The sequence below is a fragment of the Mytilus galloprovincialis genome, chromosome 5 (genome assembly GCF_965363235.1).
Source record: "Mytilus galloprovincialis chromosome 5, xbMytGall1.hap1.1, whole genome shotgun sequence".
NCBI lineage: Eukaryota > Metazoa > Mollusca > Bivalvia > Mytilida > Mytilidae > Mytilus > Mytilus galloprovincialis.
The window spans coordinates 12,669,483-12,690,575 of record NC_134842.1 but is presented as its reverse complement, the minus strand read 5'-3'; the positions used below and the strand labels follow the sequence as shown (position 1 = coordinate 12,690,575).

At 30.9% G+C, this 21,093-nt stretch overlaps 1 protein-coding gene and 1 long non-coding RNA gene across 7 annotated transcripts in view; one reads left to right on the top strand and one right to left on the bottom strand.

The window, feature by feature from the left end:
- LOC143075172 (uncharacterized) overlaps positions 1-21,093 on the bottom strand; it is a 63,044-nt gene that overhangs the window by 13,621 nt on the left and 28,330 nt on the right. For 3 of the 6 annotated variants that reach the window (XM_076250503.1, XM_076250509.1, XM_076250505.1), the window contains 17 exons: positions 18,840-18,947; positions 18,059-18,166; positions 17,704-17,811; positions 16,021-16,128; positions 15,394-15,501; positions 14,732-14,839; positions 13,032-13,139; positions 12,459-12,566; positions 11,490-11,597; positions 10,814-10,921; positions 9,701-9,808; positions 7,608-7,715; positions 6,936-7,043; positions 6,087-6,194; positions 5,140-5,247; positions 4,005-4,112; positions 3,273-3,380 (listed from right to left, as the gene is read on the bottom strand). In XM_076250503.1, the coding sequence (XP_076106618.1) occupies positions 3,273-3,380; positions 4,005-4,112; positions 5,140-5,247; positions 6,087-6,194; positions 6,936-7,043; positions 7,608-7,715; positions 9,701-9,808; positions 10,814-10,921; positions 11,490-11,597; positions 12,459-12,566; positions 13,032-13,139; positions 14,732-14,839; positions 15,394-15,501; positions 16,021-16,128; positions 17,704-17,811; positions 18,059-18,166; positions 18,840-18,947 (1,836 nt within the window). The remainder of the gene's footprint in view (positions 1-3,272; positions 3,381-4,004; positions 4,113-5,139; positions 5,248-6,086; positions 6,195-6,935; positions 7,044-7,607; positions 7,716-9,700; positions 9,809-10,813; positions 10,922-11,489; positions 11,598-12,458; positions 12,567-13,031; positions 13,140-14,731; positions 14,840-15,393; positions 15,502-16,020; positions 16,129-17,703; positions 17,812-18,058; positions 18,167-18,839; positions 18,948-21,093) is intronic. The other 3 variants (XM_076250506.1, XM_076250507.1, XM_076250504.1) reach the window with 2 other exon arrangements.
- Positions 431-1,704, top strand: LOC143074333 (uncharacterized). Its single transcript, XR_012977803.1, has 3 exons — positions 431-583; positions 995-1,087; positions 1,640-1,704. It is a non-coding gene; the product is annotated as an uncharacterized LOC143074333 (long non-coding RNA).

The following is a 21,093-nucleotide window of genomic DNA, read 5'->3' as shown; positions in this document are numbered from 1 at the left end:
TTCAAATCAGAGCACGCAAACAATATATCGAGGACGATAGATATAATTCATAATGTTTCAACTAATCATCCGGGTTTGCAGACAATACTCATTATCTATGACAACTGTCACGTTTAGAGAGAGAGATCTTGCTCCCCTTGATTACATTAGGTCATGAATTATAAGGAAAATCTTATTGACGTAAAGTCTAATGTTATGATGTATGTCTTTGTGTAGCAGAGTGATTTTTATGATCATTTTATATATTGTAAAAATCAGCTTTTTAATTATTATATTTATTATAAAGCTTAAGTACATATTTTGAATACTGTATATTTAGTTTAAATTATTACTTGCAGAACCTTACTTTTATGTATTAATATTCACGCTATTTTCTATGAATATTCATTAGGGATTTACTTGAATCATTGTATTTGATTGGCTGTTTATATTTCGCGGTCAAGTTTAATTTCCGTTGTTTTGTACCTGTACATTTCCACGGGACGATAGCCATGACAGTCCATTGAATTTGTATTTGTTTATATTGACCACATAGTTTACCTGTAAACCTTATATATTTTGGACAACATTATTATAGAATACTGTAAGTTACTTCTTTATCATTATTTATATTTTTCACGTAAATGATATTCTAGTAAAGTTTCTATTCTGTTTTGTAACGTTCATATCGCATGTATGTAACACAAGTACACGAGATGTACAAGAGAGTATTTTATCACGCTATAAGTATATGATTTTATAATCTACGGTTTATTTGCCATTTGTATTGTTAATTTGCGTACATTACTATTTGATTATTGTCATGAATAGTCTATATTTTATAAATGACGGCTTATTAAGTGAAAGACGGAACAGTGTTTCCATTTATATAAAGTTATAGTTTTGTAGTAAATAGTTTTTATCAAGTACAAATATGAACGAGTAAAGAATATTTGTTACGTTGTATATTTTTATAATTAGAGTCCGAGTATTTATGTTCGTATGTCAGTTTCAGGACTCCATGTAATGTAATTATATAGAACACATAATTGTGTGATGTGTATATGATGTGCCGTTGACCTTATCAGTACAACTCACTCCACAAGTGGTAAGAGTATATTTATTTATAGTTTAGCATTGTTTATATTGTATTGTAAACATGAGTTACCTCCCGTCAGTTTGGAGCTTTTAATAAATCAATAATATTAACATCATAGGTCTTTATGATTATCATATTTGCAACTTTATGATTGTTGTATGATATTATGTAGTTAATTATTATACGTATGATATATTTTAATGAAGTCATTATTGATAAATGTAGATGTAACATTTATTATATACCGTTTGTAAGGCAAACTAGTATTGCATACAAATACACAGATACACGTAAACTACATACCACATTCCGATTTAGTGTATAGTCAAAGGTCAATCTTGTTGTAAAAGTACACGTGACACCCGATGTCAATTTCATAGAATGTAAACATTGATCATTTTCTACTTGCATTACATTTTACTTGCTATAGTTACATAGTTAATAGTTAACTATACTATTTATTACAATTCTGTATTATATAATCTGTGATATTTTGTAAAAATATACATTTATGTTGTATGAAATAGCTTGTTATTTATATATGTTGTATTGCTATTTCAGACTTGTTATTTATATACTGGTACAATAAATCATCAGAACCTTAAGCTCTCGTTGGTGTTATTCCTTGACATTGAAAACCACCAACTACGTTTGTAACGTAGCACATTTTGGTCTTACAGAAAGCAGAATATATTTGAATTTACTCAACCACTATCATTCCTAATATGAAATTAGACGTACAGATTATTCATCCATGTTTTCGAATTATTTTGCGTTGATATTGATTTGTTTTGTATGAACATTGAAACAGCATAACAAACTTTACAAATGTTCAATTGCCATTATAGGGTTAAACATTTCTTTTTGGTGTGTAGGTAACGCATGCACTTGCAGGAAGATACAGGTGAAATGATTCAGGTAAACGTCATGAACTGTATGCAACAAAACATTTTTCAAATAGTTTTCTCTTCAAAGGTCTAATCATTTGTAGTTTTGGTGTTAAGATTGATGTTAAATCAATCTAATTGGAAGGTTAGTTATGATAGTTTATAACCAATCCAAACAAATTACTAAAACAAACATTATGTACCTGAATCATAGACTAAAATACCATTCAGAATATATCCAACATAGTGGAAAGATGTTAATAACAGTCAAAGAAAAGTTTGAACTTGTGCAATGGCAACCTATTTGTCTCGACATATTATTATAGTACCATGGATGTGCATATATATATATACCAATAAGATTTAATATGGTTTTAATTTACTGATAACAAAGTTAAAGTAGTTTTACCCGTTCAAAGAAAAATTCAAAGATATAAGTTCTAAATTGGTTACACCATTTTAAAATAAGAAAATCACCGTAAAAACTAGGATGTGCTATTCAGTTTGGAATATTTTTTTTTTACAGCCAAAGGAGTAAGGGCCGATTTTGGCCTCAAATTTCAGATTCATCTGATGAAATATATGGACACTTTTTAAACACTTAGGTGCCTATTTCATTTGATTCAATAAGTTTATTTGAAAGATTTGAGTGATTTAGTCATTAAAAACGCTCCAATTCAAGCTCAAATATGTAACCTGTGTCAAATATGCCAAAAAATGTCACTTTTCAGATGGTTTTGGTCAAAAATGAAAAAGTGGCCGCATCTGTGTTCATCCTCAATCTTTTTATATTTTATGAATCATCATCAAATAAAACTTAAATTTCAATATCAAGACTAAACACAAATGCGGCCACTTTCATTTTAGAAGGAAACCGTCTAAAATGTAACTAAAATGCTGAAATTGTGAAGATTTCAGTAATTTATCATGACTTAATGATGCTAGTACCCGATATACATGATAAAGATGCATTGTATTGTCAAAAATAGCCCATAGCTATGCAGCAGAAGCATGCTACTTTCCAATAAATAACTAAAAGTTTACATTTTAACAGTTTTGTAAAACTGCTATATTTTGGGGCCAAAAAGGGGTCTCATTGGACCTTATCCTTTGCAAACCATAAGTGTATTCAGATATTTGTTTTTTTTTTAGATTTTCATGACTTTTACTGTATTCACATATGGATCATAAGTATACATATACATTTAAAAATACTACTTTACTTACAAACATATACATAGCTCCCATAAACATAATACATATGTTTTAATAATTTGATCGTAAAATTGTTGAAACAGCGTGTATACCTTCACAATGTCTTCCAGAATATCCCATCGGACAAAAACATCCATAGCCACTATGTACATTGACACATGATCCGGAATTAGCACAAGGATTACTACTACATGGTGTCACTGGATAAGAAACAAATAAGAGTAAACCATTCAAATGAAAAGATAATGATTGTAGTTATTATTTGGTTATTCAGTGACAAATTCACAAGGATGTTTTGCCAACTCTTGTATATCGAGTAATCTGTCATTACAGCAAATAAAAGTGCAATAAAGATATACTTTAGAAATTGTTATTTTTGTTCTTTTTAGCATTTCGATATGAATTTACTTGATTTGTCATAACAAAATTATGACATATTATCGATGGTTTTTTAATTGAGAAGATGCTTCTTAGCTACAATATCATTGATAGTGCAGAGAAACACTCTAGAGTTTGATAGACCATTGATTATCTATTGATCACTAGGTTTTTGGAATCTTAGTTTTAAAGAGGAGAATGATATGAAAAATTATCACAAAACAGCGATAATGTTAGATATGCATAGTTTTATTTGCTTGCAAGAACAGTCTTTACTTTACTTTAATTTATAATCTATGAAAACGAAATATCAACGTAAGCTAACAAATCGCTTCTTACAATAAATGAATTGTAAAATAGGAAGATATGTTTGTTTGATAATTGATAAATACTGAACGTATTCTCAATGGACGTCTTTTCCTCTTCCGTATATTTTGGTTACTTACCTTCACATATTTTGCCGGAATATCCATTTGAACAATTGCAAGTGAAGTTGTTTCCTGATAAAGAGCAAATACCCTCATGCAAACAAGGATGGACACTGCAAGGGGTTACTACAAGTAAGATTAAAACCAAATTGCAGGCTTATATCTTGTTTATATATTTAGAAAAATGCAGGTCCGGTGAATGTCTCGTTGCATCCTATTTTGCTTTTTATCCTTAATATGACATTATATTAACTGGTTCAAATTCCGTAATTAAATGAACTGATATACAACTAATTCTCACAAGTTCGAGCTTTCTAAAAAGATGAGGACTGCTTCCGTCTATCCGAATTTAAGGTAATATGTGTGCTCGTGGTTGTTGGTTTAGTATTGGAAATGAGATAGTTTTATAGATATTGATTGATATACATTGGATTTATTTTAAGAGTGTGCGTTATACAATCATGCTTTTGAACTAATTGTTCACTTTTCTTGTTGAAAAGTAAAACATTTACAACAAGACACGACTTTGAATGTGTGCTTCTCTGGAGGTGTGCCTAGAATAGCAGAAGTTATAAATCTCATTGTTTAGAAACAGAAATGATTCATATTGCAGATTAACAAAGCAACTAAACACGTATTAATACTTGATATTTCAATATTGAATTTAAGTGTGCTATTTATGTACAGTAAAACGAACATGTATTATGAGAGTTGATCGGAACTGTTATACACACAGTTAATTTTTTGGCATTTGATGTCTTATCCGTAGACGAGATCTGTGTAATTCTTTATCTCTTTTAAGCCAATAGCTGTTGCTGTATCCCAGTTGCATTTTAAGCAACCAATCAGAATCTATTTGTGATAAGTAATTTATGTCAAGGTTGGTGTACATGTCGACTGAAACTAATGCGACGCAATATGTTTGCAAGGATTATCGATGCATGTATTGGTTATAGTTTTTATTTAATATTTCAGAAGTGCACGCTCCTTTTAGAAGTTTATGTGACTCATTTAGTTTTTACATTTTTTCCAATTCCAATTTAACATACGTAGCCTACTGTAATGGTATCAGAGCTTTCAGCATTTAACTTTCCAATTATATGAAATTAAAATAAAATGGTAGCAGCTATATGAGCACACAAATGAACAATACCTTCACAAAATGATCCAGAGAAACCTTTTACACATGTACATAGACAGGCTGATCCGGATACATGTTTTGTTCCTTGATTTTGACAACTAAAACTGTCACATGGATCAACTGTGATATTAATTCAAATATAAACAATAATAAGGATGATAAATCTTATATGCGATAGTAATTCCGTATTAAAGTTGTTCAGAATTTAAGGAAAGCAATTGCAATTAACTGTTTTTTTAAACGTTGACACACATAACAAATCTTATAACTGCGGTCGTTTTAGTTTCATTGAAAAAGAGTCCCTTTTTTTCAGTGGATGAAATACTATATTTAATTACAAATCGACCCAATGAAAAGCTATGCTATTGTAAATTGCTCGTTATGTGGTAAGCCGGATTTGTTTTTGTCTCAATCGATTTATGACTTTAGAACAACGATATACTACTGTTGCCTTAATTTATGTACTTTATACGCTATAAATTATGGGTCAACGACTGAAACGGTCGTTATTTGTATATTGTCTGCAAGTAAATGTATCAGAACTAGTTAAATAAAAATAAAACTGTTATCTACAAAACTATATAGAAGACGAGGAACAGCAAGAAAAGAGCCGTTCCTTTATTTTTTGTGTGTTTAATGATTTGCTGTGCATCAACTGATTTTGTGCAATGAATAATGCATAAAACCATTGTATTTCTATAAAAACTATTGTTATGATTTTAATATTTCAACATTCTATCAAATAACATGCACTTACAAAATGTTTACAAAATGTTCTACATTACAGATATTTAACAGATATTCGGCATTAATGTCTAAATGGTAAACTCCTACATCGAAATGATAATGAGCTGAGACACGATATCATCAAGATAATTTATATTTAACAAACTTATATAGATATTCATATTGTTACTTTGATAAGTTAATGAAGTGACAATATAATCTTGCATTTGTACCTTCACATAATCTACCGGAATATCCGTTAGGACATAGACACACATAGCTGCCATTCGTATATAAACATGATCCTGAATTTACACAAGGCCTACCGCTGCATGGTGTCACTACAATATGTAAAAAACAATTTAAATAAATTGCATGTAATTCTAATATTCAAATATAGTAATTATTTTTGATTCGAGTGTGACTCATGAGTCTTTTGTAGACAAAACGCGTGTCTGGCATCAATACAAAATTTAAAACACTGGGTCGATGCCACTGCTTTTGGAGTTTGTATTCCCAAGGGTTCCACCAGCATAGTAGTCAGGACTTCTGTGTTGCGAGAATTATCATTGATATGGTCATACTCAGAAACAAACTGCTTACAAAACTTAAGAATTTTTTGAAATACTAAGGCTATTCTTCCTCAAGAATAGATTACCTTGGCTGTATTTGGCAAAATTTTAACAAATTATCGAGAACGCCACAATTTTAAGAAAATGTTTAGACAATAATTCAGTATTTGATTTGTTAATCATGTGATTATTAATTGGAATCTCAACAATTTCGTCGTAAGTATGGTTACTGAATGAGGTAGTCGTAAACTGTACAGAGCACCTAAAGTCTCGTAGAGGAAAACTAATGACGTTATCCGTCAATAACACGTTTTTCATCTTCAAAAATCATGCGATTAACAAATCAAATACTGGATTAATGTCATCGAGACTGATCTCATAAAAATAAAATTCATGTTCAGATTATTGAACAGTTTGGTTTGAGTCAAGTCTAAATCATTAGAACAGTAACATTCGTGATTTTCAATTACGCCTTTTTTCCTGAACTATATTATCATATGGTAAGCGTACCTTCACAGGATTTACCAGAAAACCCCTTTGAACAATCGCAATTGAAGCTGTTTCCTGATATAGAACATTTACCCTCATGAAAACAAGGACGGCTACTGCATGGCGTTACTGCAAGTATCATAATAAAATCAAGTTGTAACATCCTTTTTTGTTTATTTATTTCTTTAACATTCTAAGCGATAAGCATTGTATTGTATATATACTTTAAATCACACCATAGACTTTGATGTAGCATTCTTTATATAAATTCATAAGAACCCCTCCTGCGTAAATTATATCACTTAAAAAAAAACAAAAAAAAACTGTATTTTTTATGACCATAATTATGTTTTTTCGCTTATTGTGAATTGGTTGTCTTGATTTAAGGAGTTAAACAAGTTTTTGACTCATAAACAATTATCAGATTGAGTATGAGTTGTTTGCCAACTAAAATTATGATTGATCGCTTTTTTTTTAAATTTCACCAACTGGTACCCAAGCTAATATTGATTGTTAAGTCTTATACTTTGGAATGAATAGATCTCGTTGCAATGTGTTATTTGCAGTGTCCATCGTATAAATATCTTCTATGTTATCTGATATACTGATTTAAGACATGGAAACATAATTGTATACATCGGAAATGGTAGCAACTATGTGCAACAGCAATGTCCACAAAACAAACAGATTTACCTTCACATGATGATCCAGAGAACCCACTTCCACAAGTACACTGGCAAGTTCGGCCTGATATAGTTTTTGTTCCCCCATTTATACAAGGAAATCCGTGACAAGGATCAACTGTAAAATTATTTCACATTTGAAAGAGTACAGAATTTCATCGCGCGTGGGACTTATCCTGTAGTATTTCGAACAATGAACAATGAAATGCAACAAAAATTTATAGATGACGTCACCATCAGCATTAGACATGACGATATGAACCCCATATGGTATGAACGAACCCTCTACGGATCTATAAGGAGTCACTACGTAACGGCGTTTCATCAATCGCAACGTCATAATTTACCTGAAGTGCATTATAAAAAAAACTATATAAACCTTTATAATTTTGTTTCATCTTTCCTTGTATAACACTTCGGTTTTTAAGTTAACTCTGACCTGATCATTATCTACATTGGAATTTCAATAATCTTTGTTTCATCAATATGAATTAAATCGAACCAAACCTTGATAACACGGTTTATACCCGGCTTAGTATATTTCTAGGATTTTGATTGGTTAATGCACGTCGTTACTAAACCCATAGCCCCTGAGTGTTGCTAACCCATATCCGCGGACGTTGCTACCCATTACATCGGGGGAAATTCATGCCCATTTTCCTTAGGTCCATGATTGTTCCTTATGAAATATCGAATTCTGTAGATTATCCATGATGTCTGTATAATTAGTTACTTAATTTCTGACATTTATTCTTACATACTTTTGATCTTTTAACCCTATATGAAAACATTGCCTATGTAAATTTAAAAATTGTTTGCATGCACATTGAACGACAAATTTATGTGACGTATAAAAAAAAATTCTGACGTCAGACACTAAAATCAATGAATGTGTTTGTAGATAGATGATTTTGTGTTCTGTGAAATTGTTCCTTTTAAAATTGTTATACCATGATGACTGATGTACCCATATTTTGACTATTTTATTTATTGTGTATGTTTAGTTTACGCATCAATGTAAATATAACGGAATTTGATGAGACTGTCATCAAAGTGAGAGTGTTAGCGCTATAAAACAAGGTTTAATCCACCATTTTCTACATTTGTAAATGCCTGTACCAAGTCAGGAATATGACAGTTCTTGTCCATTTGTTTTTGATGCGTTTTGTTATTTGATTTTGCCATGTGATTATGGACTTTCCGAATTGATTTTCCTCTAAGTTCAGTATTTTTGTGATCTTACTCTTCACAACTTTGAGGGCCATATTCGACCCATTTCACTTTCTCTGCTTTTAGAATAAAAACTTCTTATTTTAGTCAACCTGAATGGTTCTACCAAAGGAAGTACCCTACACCCGATAAAAATATGTCAAAATTCCAAAGTTCAATAAAAGATATTTAAAAAATGAAGAAAAAAAAAACGTTACTTTCACGTTAAACTTTATGGTCGAATTTCTCTAAAAATCGCCAGATTTAGATTAAGACCGGGGATAAATTCCTTATCTACGTTCATATCCGTATATATGGATATTGTAACACCCTTTAATACCCTGTACACCCTTCGGCTGCACATCAGTGATACTTCAGGGTGTTAAAATATCCATATCTACGGAAATGAACGTAGAAAACTTATTATGTTCGGTAAGAGCCATATTTGGCCCCGATTAAAAAATTCAATGTCACAAGAATTTTATTCAATTTGATTTAAAGACATGTGAGATAGTTATATACAACTATTTCTGTCATAGTCTTATTCTAAAGCGTAGATTTTTACACTCAAGTTATGTCAAATTTAGCAAATTTTGGCGAAATTGGACAAAAACGTCAGGATTTCAGCCAAATTTAGTACCAGGAAACATAGAGCGCAGCCGTCGACAACCTCAATATTGCAGTTAGACATGAACAATGTCATTACAAACATAATTGCTAAGGATCTTTTTTGTCGACGTATGCGCTCTATATTTCCTGTCTAAACATTCAATGGAAATTTCCCGTTTTCATTTGTTTTTGTGGGAAATCAAAATTAATACTATTTGTGACGTCATCGAACCTACTCCTTTGGTCTTTTATATTTTTTTTTAGAAAATTAAGTTATATTCGTACCTTCACATAGTTTGCCAGAGTATCCCAATGAACAAACACAAGCATAGCTGCCGTTAATATTCAAGCATGATCCAGAATTAACACAAGGACTACTGCTGCATTGTGTCACTAGAACAAAATTTGTTTAGCTATTTTTTTTATCGATCAACTTTATGCAATATTCATATTAAATAGTACATTTATGTAGGACGATGTGGTATGAATGCCAATGAAACAACTCTCCATCCAAATAAATAAGAACTTAGAAAAGTAAACCATTGTAGGTCAAGGTACGGCCTTGGCTCACACCAAAAACAAGCTATCAGGGGCCCCACAATTATTAGTGTAAAACCTTTCAAACGAGAAAACCAACGGTCTAATCTTTGTAAATAAACGAGAAACGAGAAACACGTATAAATTACATAAACAAACGACAACTACTGTACATCAGATTACCGACTAAGAACAGGTGCAAACATTTGCAGCGGAACTAAACGTTGTAACGGTTCGAAACCTTTTCCGTTTTTACAAACAATAGTGTAACATCACAACATAGAAAAACACACGATAAAATATCAGTTAGAAGCCTCAACTCAATCAAAAAACGTAAATTGCATGGATAGGAATGTAATGTGCAAAGGTATAATGTATTGTTGCGATATTGACACTGTATCGAAATTTCATACGATCCTACATGCATACAGAAAAAAAGTATGTTCTTTGAATTGCATATTTATTATTGATTGTTTCTTCTCAACTAAGTTAAATATAAATCCGACGTAAGCTGCCTTTGAATAAAGCTCTACCATGATTGAATAAATACAAATCTGACTGAATATTGTTTATGTAAAATAACAAACTTATCCTTGATACGAATACTAATTTCATATCCAGTTAATCATATCGCTTCTGAAGAAAGTCTACAGCAGTTTTAAAGATGAAAACATAAGGACATGTCTATACCAAGTCAGATATATGACAGTTGTTGTCCATTCTTTTGATGTCTTTAAGATTTTGATTTTGCCATTTGATAAAGGACTCACCAATTTTAATTTTCCTTGGAGGTCGGAAGTTTTCTTATTTTACTAATTCCAGCCATGAGTTGTAAATTCATATATATTTCGTTTAACTTACCTTCACATGAGTTGCCAGAAAATCCATTTGAGCAATTGCAGCTATAGCTGTTTCCTGATATATGACAACTACCACCATATAGACAAGGCTGGCTGGTGCATGGTGTTACTGCAAACAACTTTAATAATGAATGGCTACCTCCACTATTGCTTAAAAAATCCTTTAGCAAGAACTTATTTAGAAGTAGTGTAGATTTAAAGTCTGTTATATTTTTTTTCAAAATAGCATTTATATTTCATTGTACACTTTGCTTTAATTCGTTCTGCTTCTTTGTACTAAGAAAAAAAACAACATCTTCTATAAATTAAGGCGAATTTTGTATGCTCTTTAATGTTGTTTTGTATTTGTTCTTTTAGTGTTTCTTTTCCTTTGGTGGTTACCGATGGATATTTTGAAGATGACACTCGCGTCTGGCGTCACAAACTGTTATCCCTAATGAAATGGATTACTACGTTATGTTCGATGTGCATAATAAAGATTGGTTGTTTAATTTTCGACTATGAAGTCTAACAGCTATAAAAGGATTTTCGTGATGCTGAGTTGAATACATAAATCGCCGATCGTTGTAGATATGCGTTATGATATGCCATTATGCCATACTGGTTTCTTCTTAACAATAATATATCACGAAACTAAAATGGTTGCATTAAACATGTCCCCACCATGAAAAACATACTTTCGCACGATGATCCAGAGAAGCCACTTCTACATGTACACTGACAAGTTGTTCTTGATACCGATTTTGTACCACCATTTTCACAGGAAAAACCTTCACATGGATCAACTATAAAGATAATTAAGATAAAGAACAACTTTATGTAGCTAATATGACTATCACTATATTGTTTTAATTGTTACTCAAAATTTTATACCAGATCAAAGGTACATATAGAGTTTGAAATTATAAATAACTGCTTTTGCAATACGAATAGGTTAAGTTTGTGTCCGCCTTCTTGTGTGATCAGCAACTATTTTATCGATGATTTCTGGTAGACCTATACCGGTTTTAGTAAATTTCTTTTACAATGGAATAACAAAATAATACTTTGTTATGAACTGGCCTTTTCTGCATTATATAAATAAAAAGATGTGGTATGAGTGCCAATGAGACACCTAATCATCCAAGTAACAATGTGTAAAAAGTTAAAAAAAAAATGTACGGCTTCAATACGTTGTCTTGAATCAAACTGAACAGGGCTCTAAGATAACTAATAAAGCTACGTATATTTTCTGAATTTTTTTTATATGCGATAATCTAAAATAATGCAATATTGTATTAAGTGACAATGATGACCAGTAATTTAAACTTTCATATATTCAGTAACATTCTTACCACTTACTTCTGTTTTTGATGTAAGGAGTTTAGATTTAAAATAAATAAGATAAAAATAAAATTATGAATGGAAATGGGGAATATGCCAAAGAGACAACAACCCGACCATAGAAAAAAACAACAGCAGAAGGTCACCAACAGGTCTTCAATGTATCTAGAAATTACCGCACCCGGAGGCGTGAGTTTGTTTTAATGCTAGCTGTGATCAGAACTGAATTTCTGGAGATCGTTAGATTATCCATGATGACATAATCAAACTAATTGTGCTATTTCCATTAATAAAAACACGACACAATAATAAGTTTTTTGTACCTTCACATAATTTGCCAGAGTATCCCTTAGGACAAGCACAGACATAACTGCTATTAACATTTAAGCAGGATCCATAATTCACACACGGACTACTGCTGCATGGCGTCACTGAAGTAAAACGGAAAATAGCCTAAATGTATTATGTAGTTATTTCTTATAATTTGGGTATCATAACCAATATTCATAATCATTGATACTGTCTTCTTATTGGCAATTAAACCAACTCAATTCCATTCGCTTGATGTGTTTAAGTCTTGATTTTTGCAATTAGCTGATGTACTTTCCTTTTAGAACTTTCTTGCATTTTTTTTTTTTTTTTACTTTACTTTTTCGGGAAAAATACCATAAAATCGTTACATTCTTCAAATTAATTTCAAACAGCTGTTTAAAATTCTTCATATGGTTTCATTTTTGTTTCAAACTTTTAAAATAAATTTATGCACCATTTGATATTTTGTATTTGATATAAACTGTTTCTTTGTTGTTTATAACACATATTCTATCAATTATATTGATGTAAACCTGTTCTCAAATTATTTCATATATTCTTCAGATATATTATGATTAACGTACCTTCACATAGTTTGCCTGAATACCCCTTTGAACAATTACAACTGAAACTCTGTCCTGAGATAGAGCAACTGCCATCATTTAAACAATGCTGGTTACTACAAGGTGTAACTGCAGATAGAATAAAAAAATCAAATCAACATCACCTGTTACTACTTGAATTATTCTTTGAGTATCGTTTTTTCAGATGTTATATCAATTTTAGACCAGCATTTAAATTTTGATGCGGCACATGCTATTGGACCTCATTCCTAACCAACTGTTTACATTTGTGAATTCTAGACATTTTATGTGTGCGGGATCAATATACTGTCACGTACACATTTTACCGTATTGGTTACCAGAAATTTAGATAAACAAAACCAGGAACTACATATCTAAGAAACAGGCAATACATGTTTGTATTATCTAAAATAATCAGTGAATATGTGTCCTACAAGGTTAACCATTACTTCACCTTTCATTTGATATCGTAAGTACTATAACATTTTGATTTTTAACCGTATCCGTACAAACAATTTTGTTTAAAATTTGTACTGCTTTCTAGTATGTTCTTTTTGACCAAGGTCAATTTGATGGTGCTACTAGTTATCAAAGGTGCCAGGCTTATAATTTAATATGTCAGACGTGCGTTTCGTCTACATAAGACTCATCAGTTAGATCTAAATAGTTATAAAGCCAACAAAATACGAAGTTGAAGAGTATTGAAGACCCAAGAATCCTTAACGTTATGCCAAATACCTCTTACAAAGTCTGTTGGTATTATTTTGAAACGAATTCAACTCACATCGGTGCTATATGTAGTCTTAATATTGCAGTGACGCTTGTTCAGTGTTTTAGACCTAGCTGTAACTTTCAGATAAAGAAAAACAACAAAACGCCATTCCTTTGCTTTTTGTGTGTTTTGTATTGTACATGAACAATTTTTTCGTCATTGATGAATACCTCGTATTCTTTGTTTTTCCACTATAAATCATAAAACTAAACGTTGTTGTATGTATCATCAACTTCACATCATATAAACTAGAATTAAAGTAATGCAATTGTAGTTAATCTATGTTTTAGTCTCGTCAAGTGAGTAACCGGTAAAACATATACACTTTCATGAACTTTGAAAATCGCATGAATTTCAAAAGGAGTCTTTTATTGTGTTATCTTTGTCATCAATGTTTGAATATTCCTTTTTTCACAACATTTACAACTATTTTTTCTCTCCTTGCTTTGCTTTATCTTTTTTTAAGGATATCTGACTAAAGAACAATACTACAGTTTTAATGTCTTATTACTTCTAGATTATCGTTGATCATCTCAACGAGATTGATTTTCTCACTTGAGCAAGCACGGCGAAAGCGAGAAAAGCAACCGAGTTGAGATGACCAATGATAATCTGTTTATCGTTATTTTACCTATGACGACGTCAATTTCATTAGTAACGCCACGTGCCTCCTTAGTTTCTAGCGATAATTTTTCATCACAAGCGAGTAGCATAATATGAAAAATCATCACAAAAAAAGATCAAAGGAAAAATGCACAAAAAAGCGATAAATTAGATTATGTCCAATTTAAATGATTAAAATAAATCAATTATAAATAATAGTTTGATTCTGATTTAAGTTATTTTAAAAAAACAATTGCTTACGACGAAAATGAAACCTTAAGAGCGAAAGAACAGATCAGAACAGTTTCATAAAAAAAATTTGTACCTTCACATGATAATCCAGAGAAGCCACTTCTACATGTACACTGACAGGTTGTTCCTGATACAGTTTTTGTTCCTCCATTTTCACATGTAAAGTCGTTACATGGATCAACTGTAAAATTATTTCAGATCTCAAACAGTGCATAATTTAATTTGAATTATTCAAATAGTTATATTTTAATTTGAATTATTCAAATATTTATATTTTAATTTTTGAATTCTTAATGAAAACTTAAATACAAGGGATGCATAAGTTTGTTAAAAATACTATCAGGACAATGAACAACCTTGAAATTGTAAATTGAACTTTTTGTGTATTGCACTCATTGATGAAGTGCAAAGATTTGAAGGCTACGAGCCGACAATAAATTTCAGATACTACAGGTGTTCAGTTGTATTGTTATCACACTGAAGACAATCGTCACTTGTCTGTCATATACAAACCTAAACATTTGGTTATTTTGTTTCATATTCAAAATATCTCCTTGCATAAAACTTCCGGTGTTTGAATTTACTCTGACCAGAACATTATTTACATAGAAATTGCAATAATCTTTTAACAATTGTTTTATAAATATGATTTAAATCAAACCAGACCTTGATAAAAAATGTTTTATTATTATTAATTTTGTACATATAGTGATGATAATAAGCATTAACTTTTACCTTCACACAATTTGCCAGAGTATCCGATTGAACAAACACATAAATAGCTGTCATTAGCATTCAGGCATGATCCAGAATTTACACAAGGGCTACTGCTGCATGGTGTAACTAGAGGAAAGTTGAAAAATATAACAATTTATTTAGATTTTTAAGTAGTTATTTGCATATATTTATATATATTTATAATAGTTGTGTGTTGGGAAAATACTGCATTATTCATATTGACTAAGACAATATTGGACAATTCTTTGAACTTAAATTTATTGCTAGAGTCAATTTTCTTGTCACTACGTAGGATATAATTTGACGTATGCTTTATTTAAATAAAGTTCAGCACAAGGAAATCTAACGTACGCGAGTTTCATGTGATTCTGATGTACCTTGTTACATAACAAGGCTCGTGCGCCATTAGTTTCTAGGGATCAATTTGTAACTCACACGTGATCATGGCATAAAATATAATCACACAAAGAGATCGAAGGGAAAATTACAAATAATAGCGATTATATTAAACATTTAATCTCCAGTTTCTTACATCTCATATTTAGGACGTGTAGGCCTTGACAAAGAAGAAATTTTGTTTACAATTAAGAGTTGTCATGAGAATAAATATTTTCTTGAACATACCTTCACATGACTTTCCCGAATATCCCTTCGAGCAATTGCAGCTATAGCTGTTCCCTGATATAGAACAACTACCATCATGAAAACAAGGCAGACTTGTGCAAGGTGTTACTGCAAATAATGTAAATAGTAAATGTCAGCCTCCAAAGTTAGTTAGATAATTCCTTTATTGGGAACCTTTTGAAATATTACTTATATGATAACATGTATTGGGGAAAATTTTAAATTTGTGCATACCATTCTGATACTTTATTTTTCAAAAAAAGAAAAATTAACCTGGGGGTTAATGTAGGGCGACTCCAGCTATGCTCTTAAATTTCGTCCTGTATTTTGCCTGTTATGTTTTTTAAAAAGCGTCGCTGATACGCCTATTATGGAAGAAACGCGCACCTTGCTTCAAATGTAATTAATTCAGTATCGTTAATGAGTATTTGTCTTTTTACCGTTGATCAACATGTTCAAATCTCGTAAACTGATAATTATCTTACCTCCTATACATTTTATAGAATTATCATTGGTTAAAAGCTAAGTTGGCGTGTTTATATTAAGGTAGCACAATACAAAGATTTTTTAACTCCCAATCAGACAACTTTAAACTGATGTAATTCATTTAATCCTTCTTTATATTTTATAAATGAGGTACCAAAAGAAAGAAGAAAGATTAATCTTTGAAATTGTGATAATTTCATTATGACATAATTATTACATAATTAATCATTATGTAATTAGTTGCTATATTGTAATGTCCACACTTGAATAAATTTAGCGTCTTTGTTCTTCACAGTATCCCAAAATATTTTATAGATTCTTGTATAACACAGCTTGACCTCCAAAACTGTGTCTCAGATTTCCAAAAACATCAATAGAATAAATTTTATACCCAATTGAATTTAGTGGTCTCTTATGAATTGATGTTTCAAACTTTACTGAAGATTTATGTGAGAATGAAATACAATAGGAAAAATCTGAGACACAGTTTTTGAGGTCAAACTTTGTTGAGCAAGAATCTATATAAAAAATTTGGGATGCTATGAATAACAAAGAAGCTAAATTCATTCAAGTATGGACATCACAATATGGCAACTAATTACATAACAATTAATTATGTAATAATTATGTCATAATGAAATTATCACAATTTGAAAGATTAATCCTTCTGCTTTCTTTTGGTGCCTCATTTATAAAATTTAAAGAAAGATGAGTGGAATTACATCAGTTTAAAGATGTCTGATTGGTGATGAAACATTTTTGTATTGTGCTACCTTAAGACACGATTAGTAGTAGTGTAACGTCCCTAAAGAAAACACAACACGAGTTAAAAAAAACTTGAAACTTTTAGTATGATTACTAGCACTTCTTCAACAAATACAATTAGTTTCAATCAACAATAGTTGGTAACCCGCTTTACGGAACGATATCTATAGCTTAGTATATCATAGTATACTGCATTATGCTAAGATAAGCTCAATACTCATTTCTATAAACTTCATAACGTACTAATATGGTTAATATAATAACTTTCAAATAATTGCTTGTCATCCCGATGTTTTTACAATTTATTTATCGGTCATCGTTATAGATATTGTTTGATAAGTCATACTGGTTGAGACATTTTTCATACAAAACAGAATTCAAATGGTTGCATTGATTAACAATAAAATGTTAACAGAAAAAAACCCAGCATACCTTCACATGCTGATCCAGAGAAACCACTTCTACATGTACACTGACAGGTTGTTCCTGATACAGATTTTGTTCCTCCATTTCCACAGGAAAAACCATCACATGGATTAACTGTGAAATTTATTAAAATATATATCAGGGTGTTTAACCCGGTATAGAATACAATTCTTACCTCTAAATTTCATTTTTGTTTTCATTGTTAAAAGCTTAAAATTTAAATGGATAAGATTTCTAGCTATGATCAGAGCTGTATTAAATTTTTTTTTATTCATTACCGAAAATAATATAGCTCATAATTGTTTTTGGGGATACTTATTGTTTTCTATGCTATTTACATTCATTGATCAGTTATTTGTACCTTCACATGATTTGCCAGAGTATCCTTTAGGACAAACACATAGATAGCTGGCATTAAAATTTAAGCAGGATCCATAATTCGCACACGGACTACTGCTGCATGGTGTCACTGAAGCAAAATAGAAAAAGAAAAGCACAATTTAATTGTAGCTCGTAATTAGTTTGATGTTTCTATAGAACTTTCTTATTTATGAGAACAATTCTGCAGCTAAATAAAATCAAAGTTTATAATTTGGGAATCTAAATAAAGATAATATTTTTTTTATATGGATTTTGACACAGTCTTTCTTTTGACATACAGCTCCCTCAAGGAAAAACATAATATAGTCTTTGAAATATTTGTATATTGTTTAAAGTACTTTCAAACATTTATTCAAAAATCCTCTTATACTTTATATGCGTTTCAATCTTACTTGAATAACGTATAATGCAACTGTATTTTTTTTCTTTTGCTATTGATTTGTTTTTTTCGTTTTTTTTTTATATAAATTAGAACGTTAGTTGTCTCGTATGGATTGTTTTACATTTGTCGTTTCGGGTTCTTTATAACTGACTTTCAATTTAAGCTTTGCTCATTGTTAAAAGCCGTACGGTGACCTATAATTGGTTATTTGTGTACCATTTAATCTATTGCTGTCTCGTTTGCATTCATACCAATTCCCTTTTTAATATGTCTTTTATATTTCATTCATCAGGGAATTAAATCACCATTAGATTGCTTTTCAAAAATGAAATCGTGTTTTCAATTAATACCATGTCTTCTGCAAAATGTTATAACTCACCTTCACATAATGTGCCCGAGTATCCCTTTGGACAATTGCAACTGAAACTGTGTCCCGATATAGAGCAACTACCATCATTTAAACAAGGCTGGTTACTACATGGCGTTACTTCAGAAACCATTAAAATTAAATCATTTCATAAAAGTTGCCAATCAAGTAAGAGGTACATATAAACTGAGAGAATTGCATGAAATCCAACAGGAGTTTTTATCATGTTTCATGTTTGAAACTTATAAGAAAAAGTTGAGCAATCATCTTGTGTAAATCATGCTTTCTACATATTAAAATTAAATTACACTTATTTAAATTTGTTTTCTCTTATAGGGATTTCTTTTAGTTCAATTGCTTGTAAAATGAGTATCGGACTAGATGCAGATGTATCCTATAAACACAATGTCGTATTCAAATTATGTCAATTTACATGTCGATTAACTAGTTGATATGCTGATATTAAATTAAGGTAGCACAATACAAAGATGTTTTCACTCCCAATCAGACAACTTTAAACTGATGTAATTCATTACATCCTTCTTTATATTTTATAAATGAGATACCAAAAGAAAGAAGAAAGTTTAATCTTTCAAATTGTGATAATTTCATTATGAAATAATTATTACATAATTAATTATTATGTAATTAATTGCTATATTGTGATGTCCACACTTGAATGCATTAAAAAGTAAAAACACAAAAATACTGAACTCCGAGGAAAATTCAAAAAGGAAAGTCCAAAATCAAATGGCAAAATCAAAAGTCCAAACACATCAAACGAATGGATAACAACTGTCATATTCCTGACTTGGCACAGGCATTTTCTTATGTAGAAAATGGTTGATTGAACCTGGTTTTATAGCTAGCTAAACCTCTCACTTGTATGACAGTCGCATCAAATTCCATTACATTGTCAACGATGCGTGAACAAAACAAACAGACTCAATAAGTAAAAATAGTATAACAATACAACATGATACAATCAAGCACTACTGTAAACATTATCTTGAAAGTCTTGATAGTTCAAATGACCATGCAAGTAATAAATGCACCAATTCTAGTGATTTCAAAAGTGTACAACATATTGACAATGAGTCCATTTCAGTAATCCCAGCCAATATTTTCCCTGTGTGTAACGTTCAATGTGAATTCTCTTCAAAAGCAATAGGGTGTGATACATACGATAAATGGCTTCATTACTCGTGCGAACATCTATCACCTAAAGACATAAGATACTATGAATCTGACCACTCAGCACAATATGTTTGTTGTAGCTGCATGAGTTTACAAGCCTCTGTTGCGAATGAATCTGATGGCTCTATCGTTCTCAACCATCTTGTTACTAATCTAGAAAATCCTATACTCAACATCTCTAATAAACCTAGCGCATGTGAAAATTTAGAAAGGTCAAGTTTGAGGTTATGGAACAAACTATACCTAAAATGCCTATATCTAATACTGCTGATGCGAATCAAACACGTATTAATGTAGTAAAACAACGGGTAGAAATCCAACCAAAAAAACCTAGCGTCTCTAAACAAAGGTCAATTATATCAACTAACTTGGGTGATATTCATGACATAAGAATAGTACCAAATGAACTGAATATTCCTCATGATCCAGATGCGCATTCTGAAATTGGAAAAAGCACAAACAACCCTGGTGACACGGGTAAAAGATATTTTTACGAACAAGAAATTGCACATCTTAAAGATTGCCTGTGTAAGAAAGAAAAGTTATTAAGAGCTAAAGACTCCATAATTTATAAGTTACAAACTGATATTTCTAGCCTACAAAAAGAATTCACTACTAGGACGTCATATATTATAACTCTGGAAAGTGATAAATTAGACTTAGAGCATTCTCTCCGTATACATAAGCAGAAGCTTGCCAATGAATTATCCTAAAATGATGATTATCCATCAGTTGAAAATTCACAAAAACACAATGTACAATCTCATTGCCATCAGAGTGCCGAGCAAGATTTCATAAAAGTCTGGGTTTAGGAACAAAGAATTAAGACTAGAACTTGATATAATTAAGCAAGATAATAAAATGGAAAACGTACAAGATAAAGTTAATGAAATGCATATTCATCATATATACAACAAACATAACCCTGAGAAACAAAGGGGCAGACGAAAGCGCAAGGTAACAACAATAACAATCGCCATAGAAGACATAAACAGGCTGATAATATGCAATCTGATATAACTGAAAATGTGAAAAACAGTTCTCTACATAATTTTTGCAATGATCATTA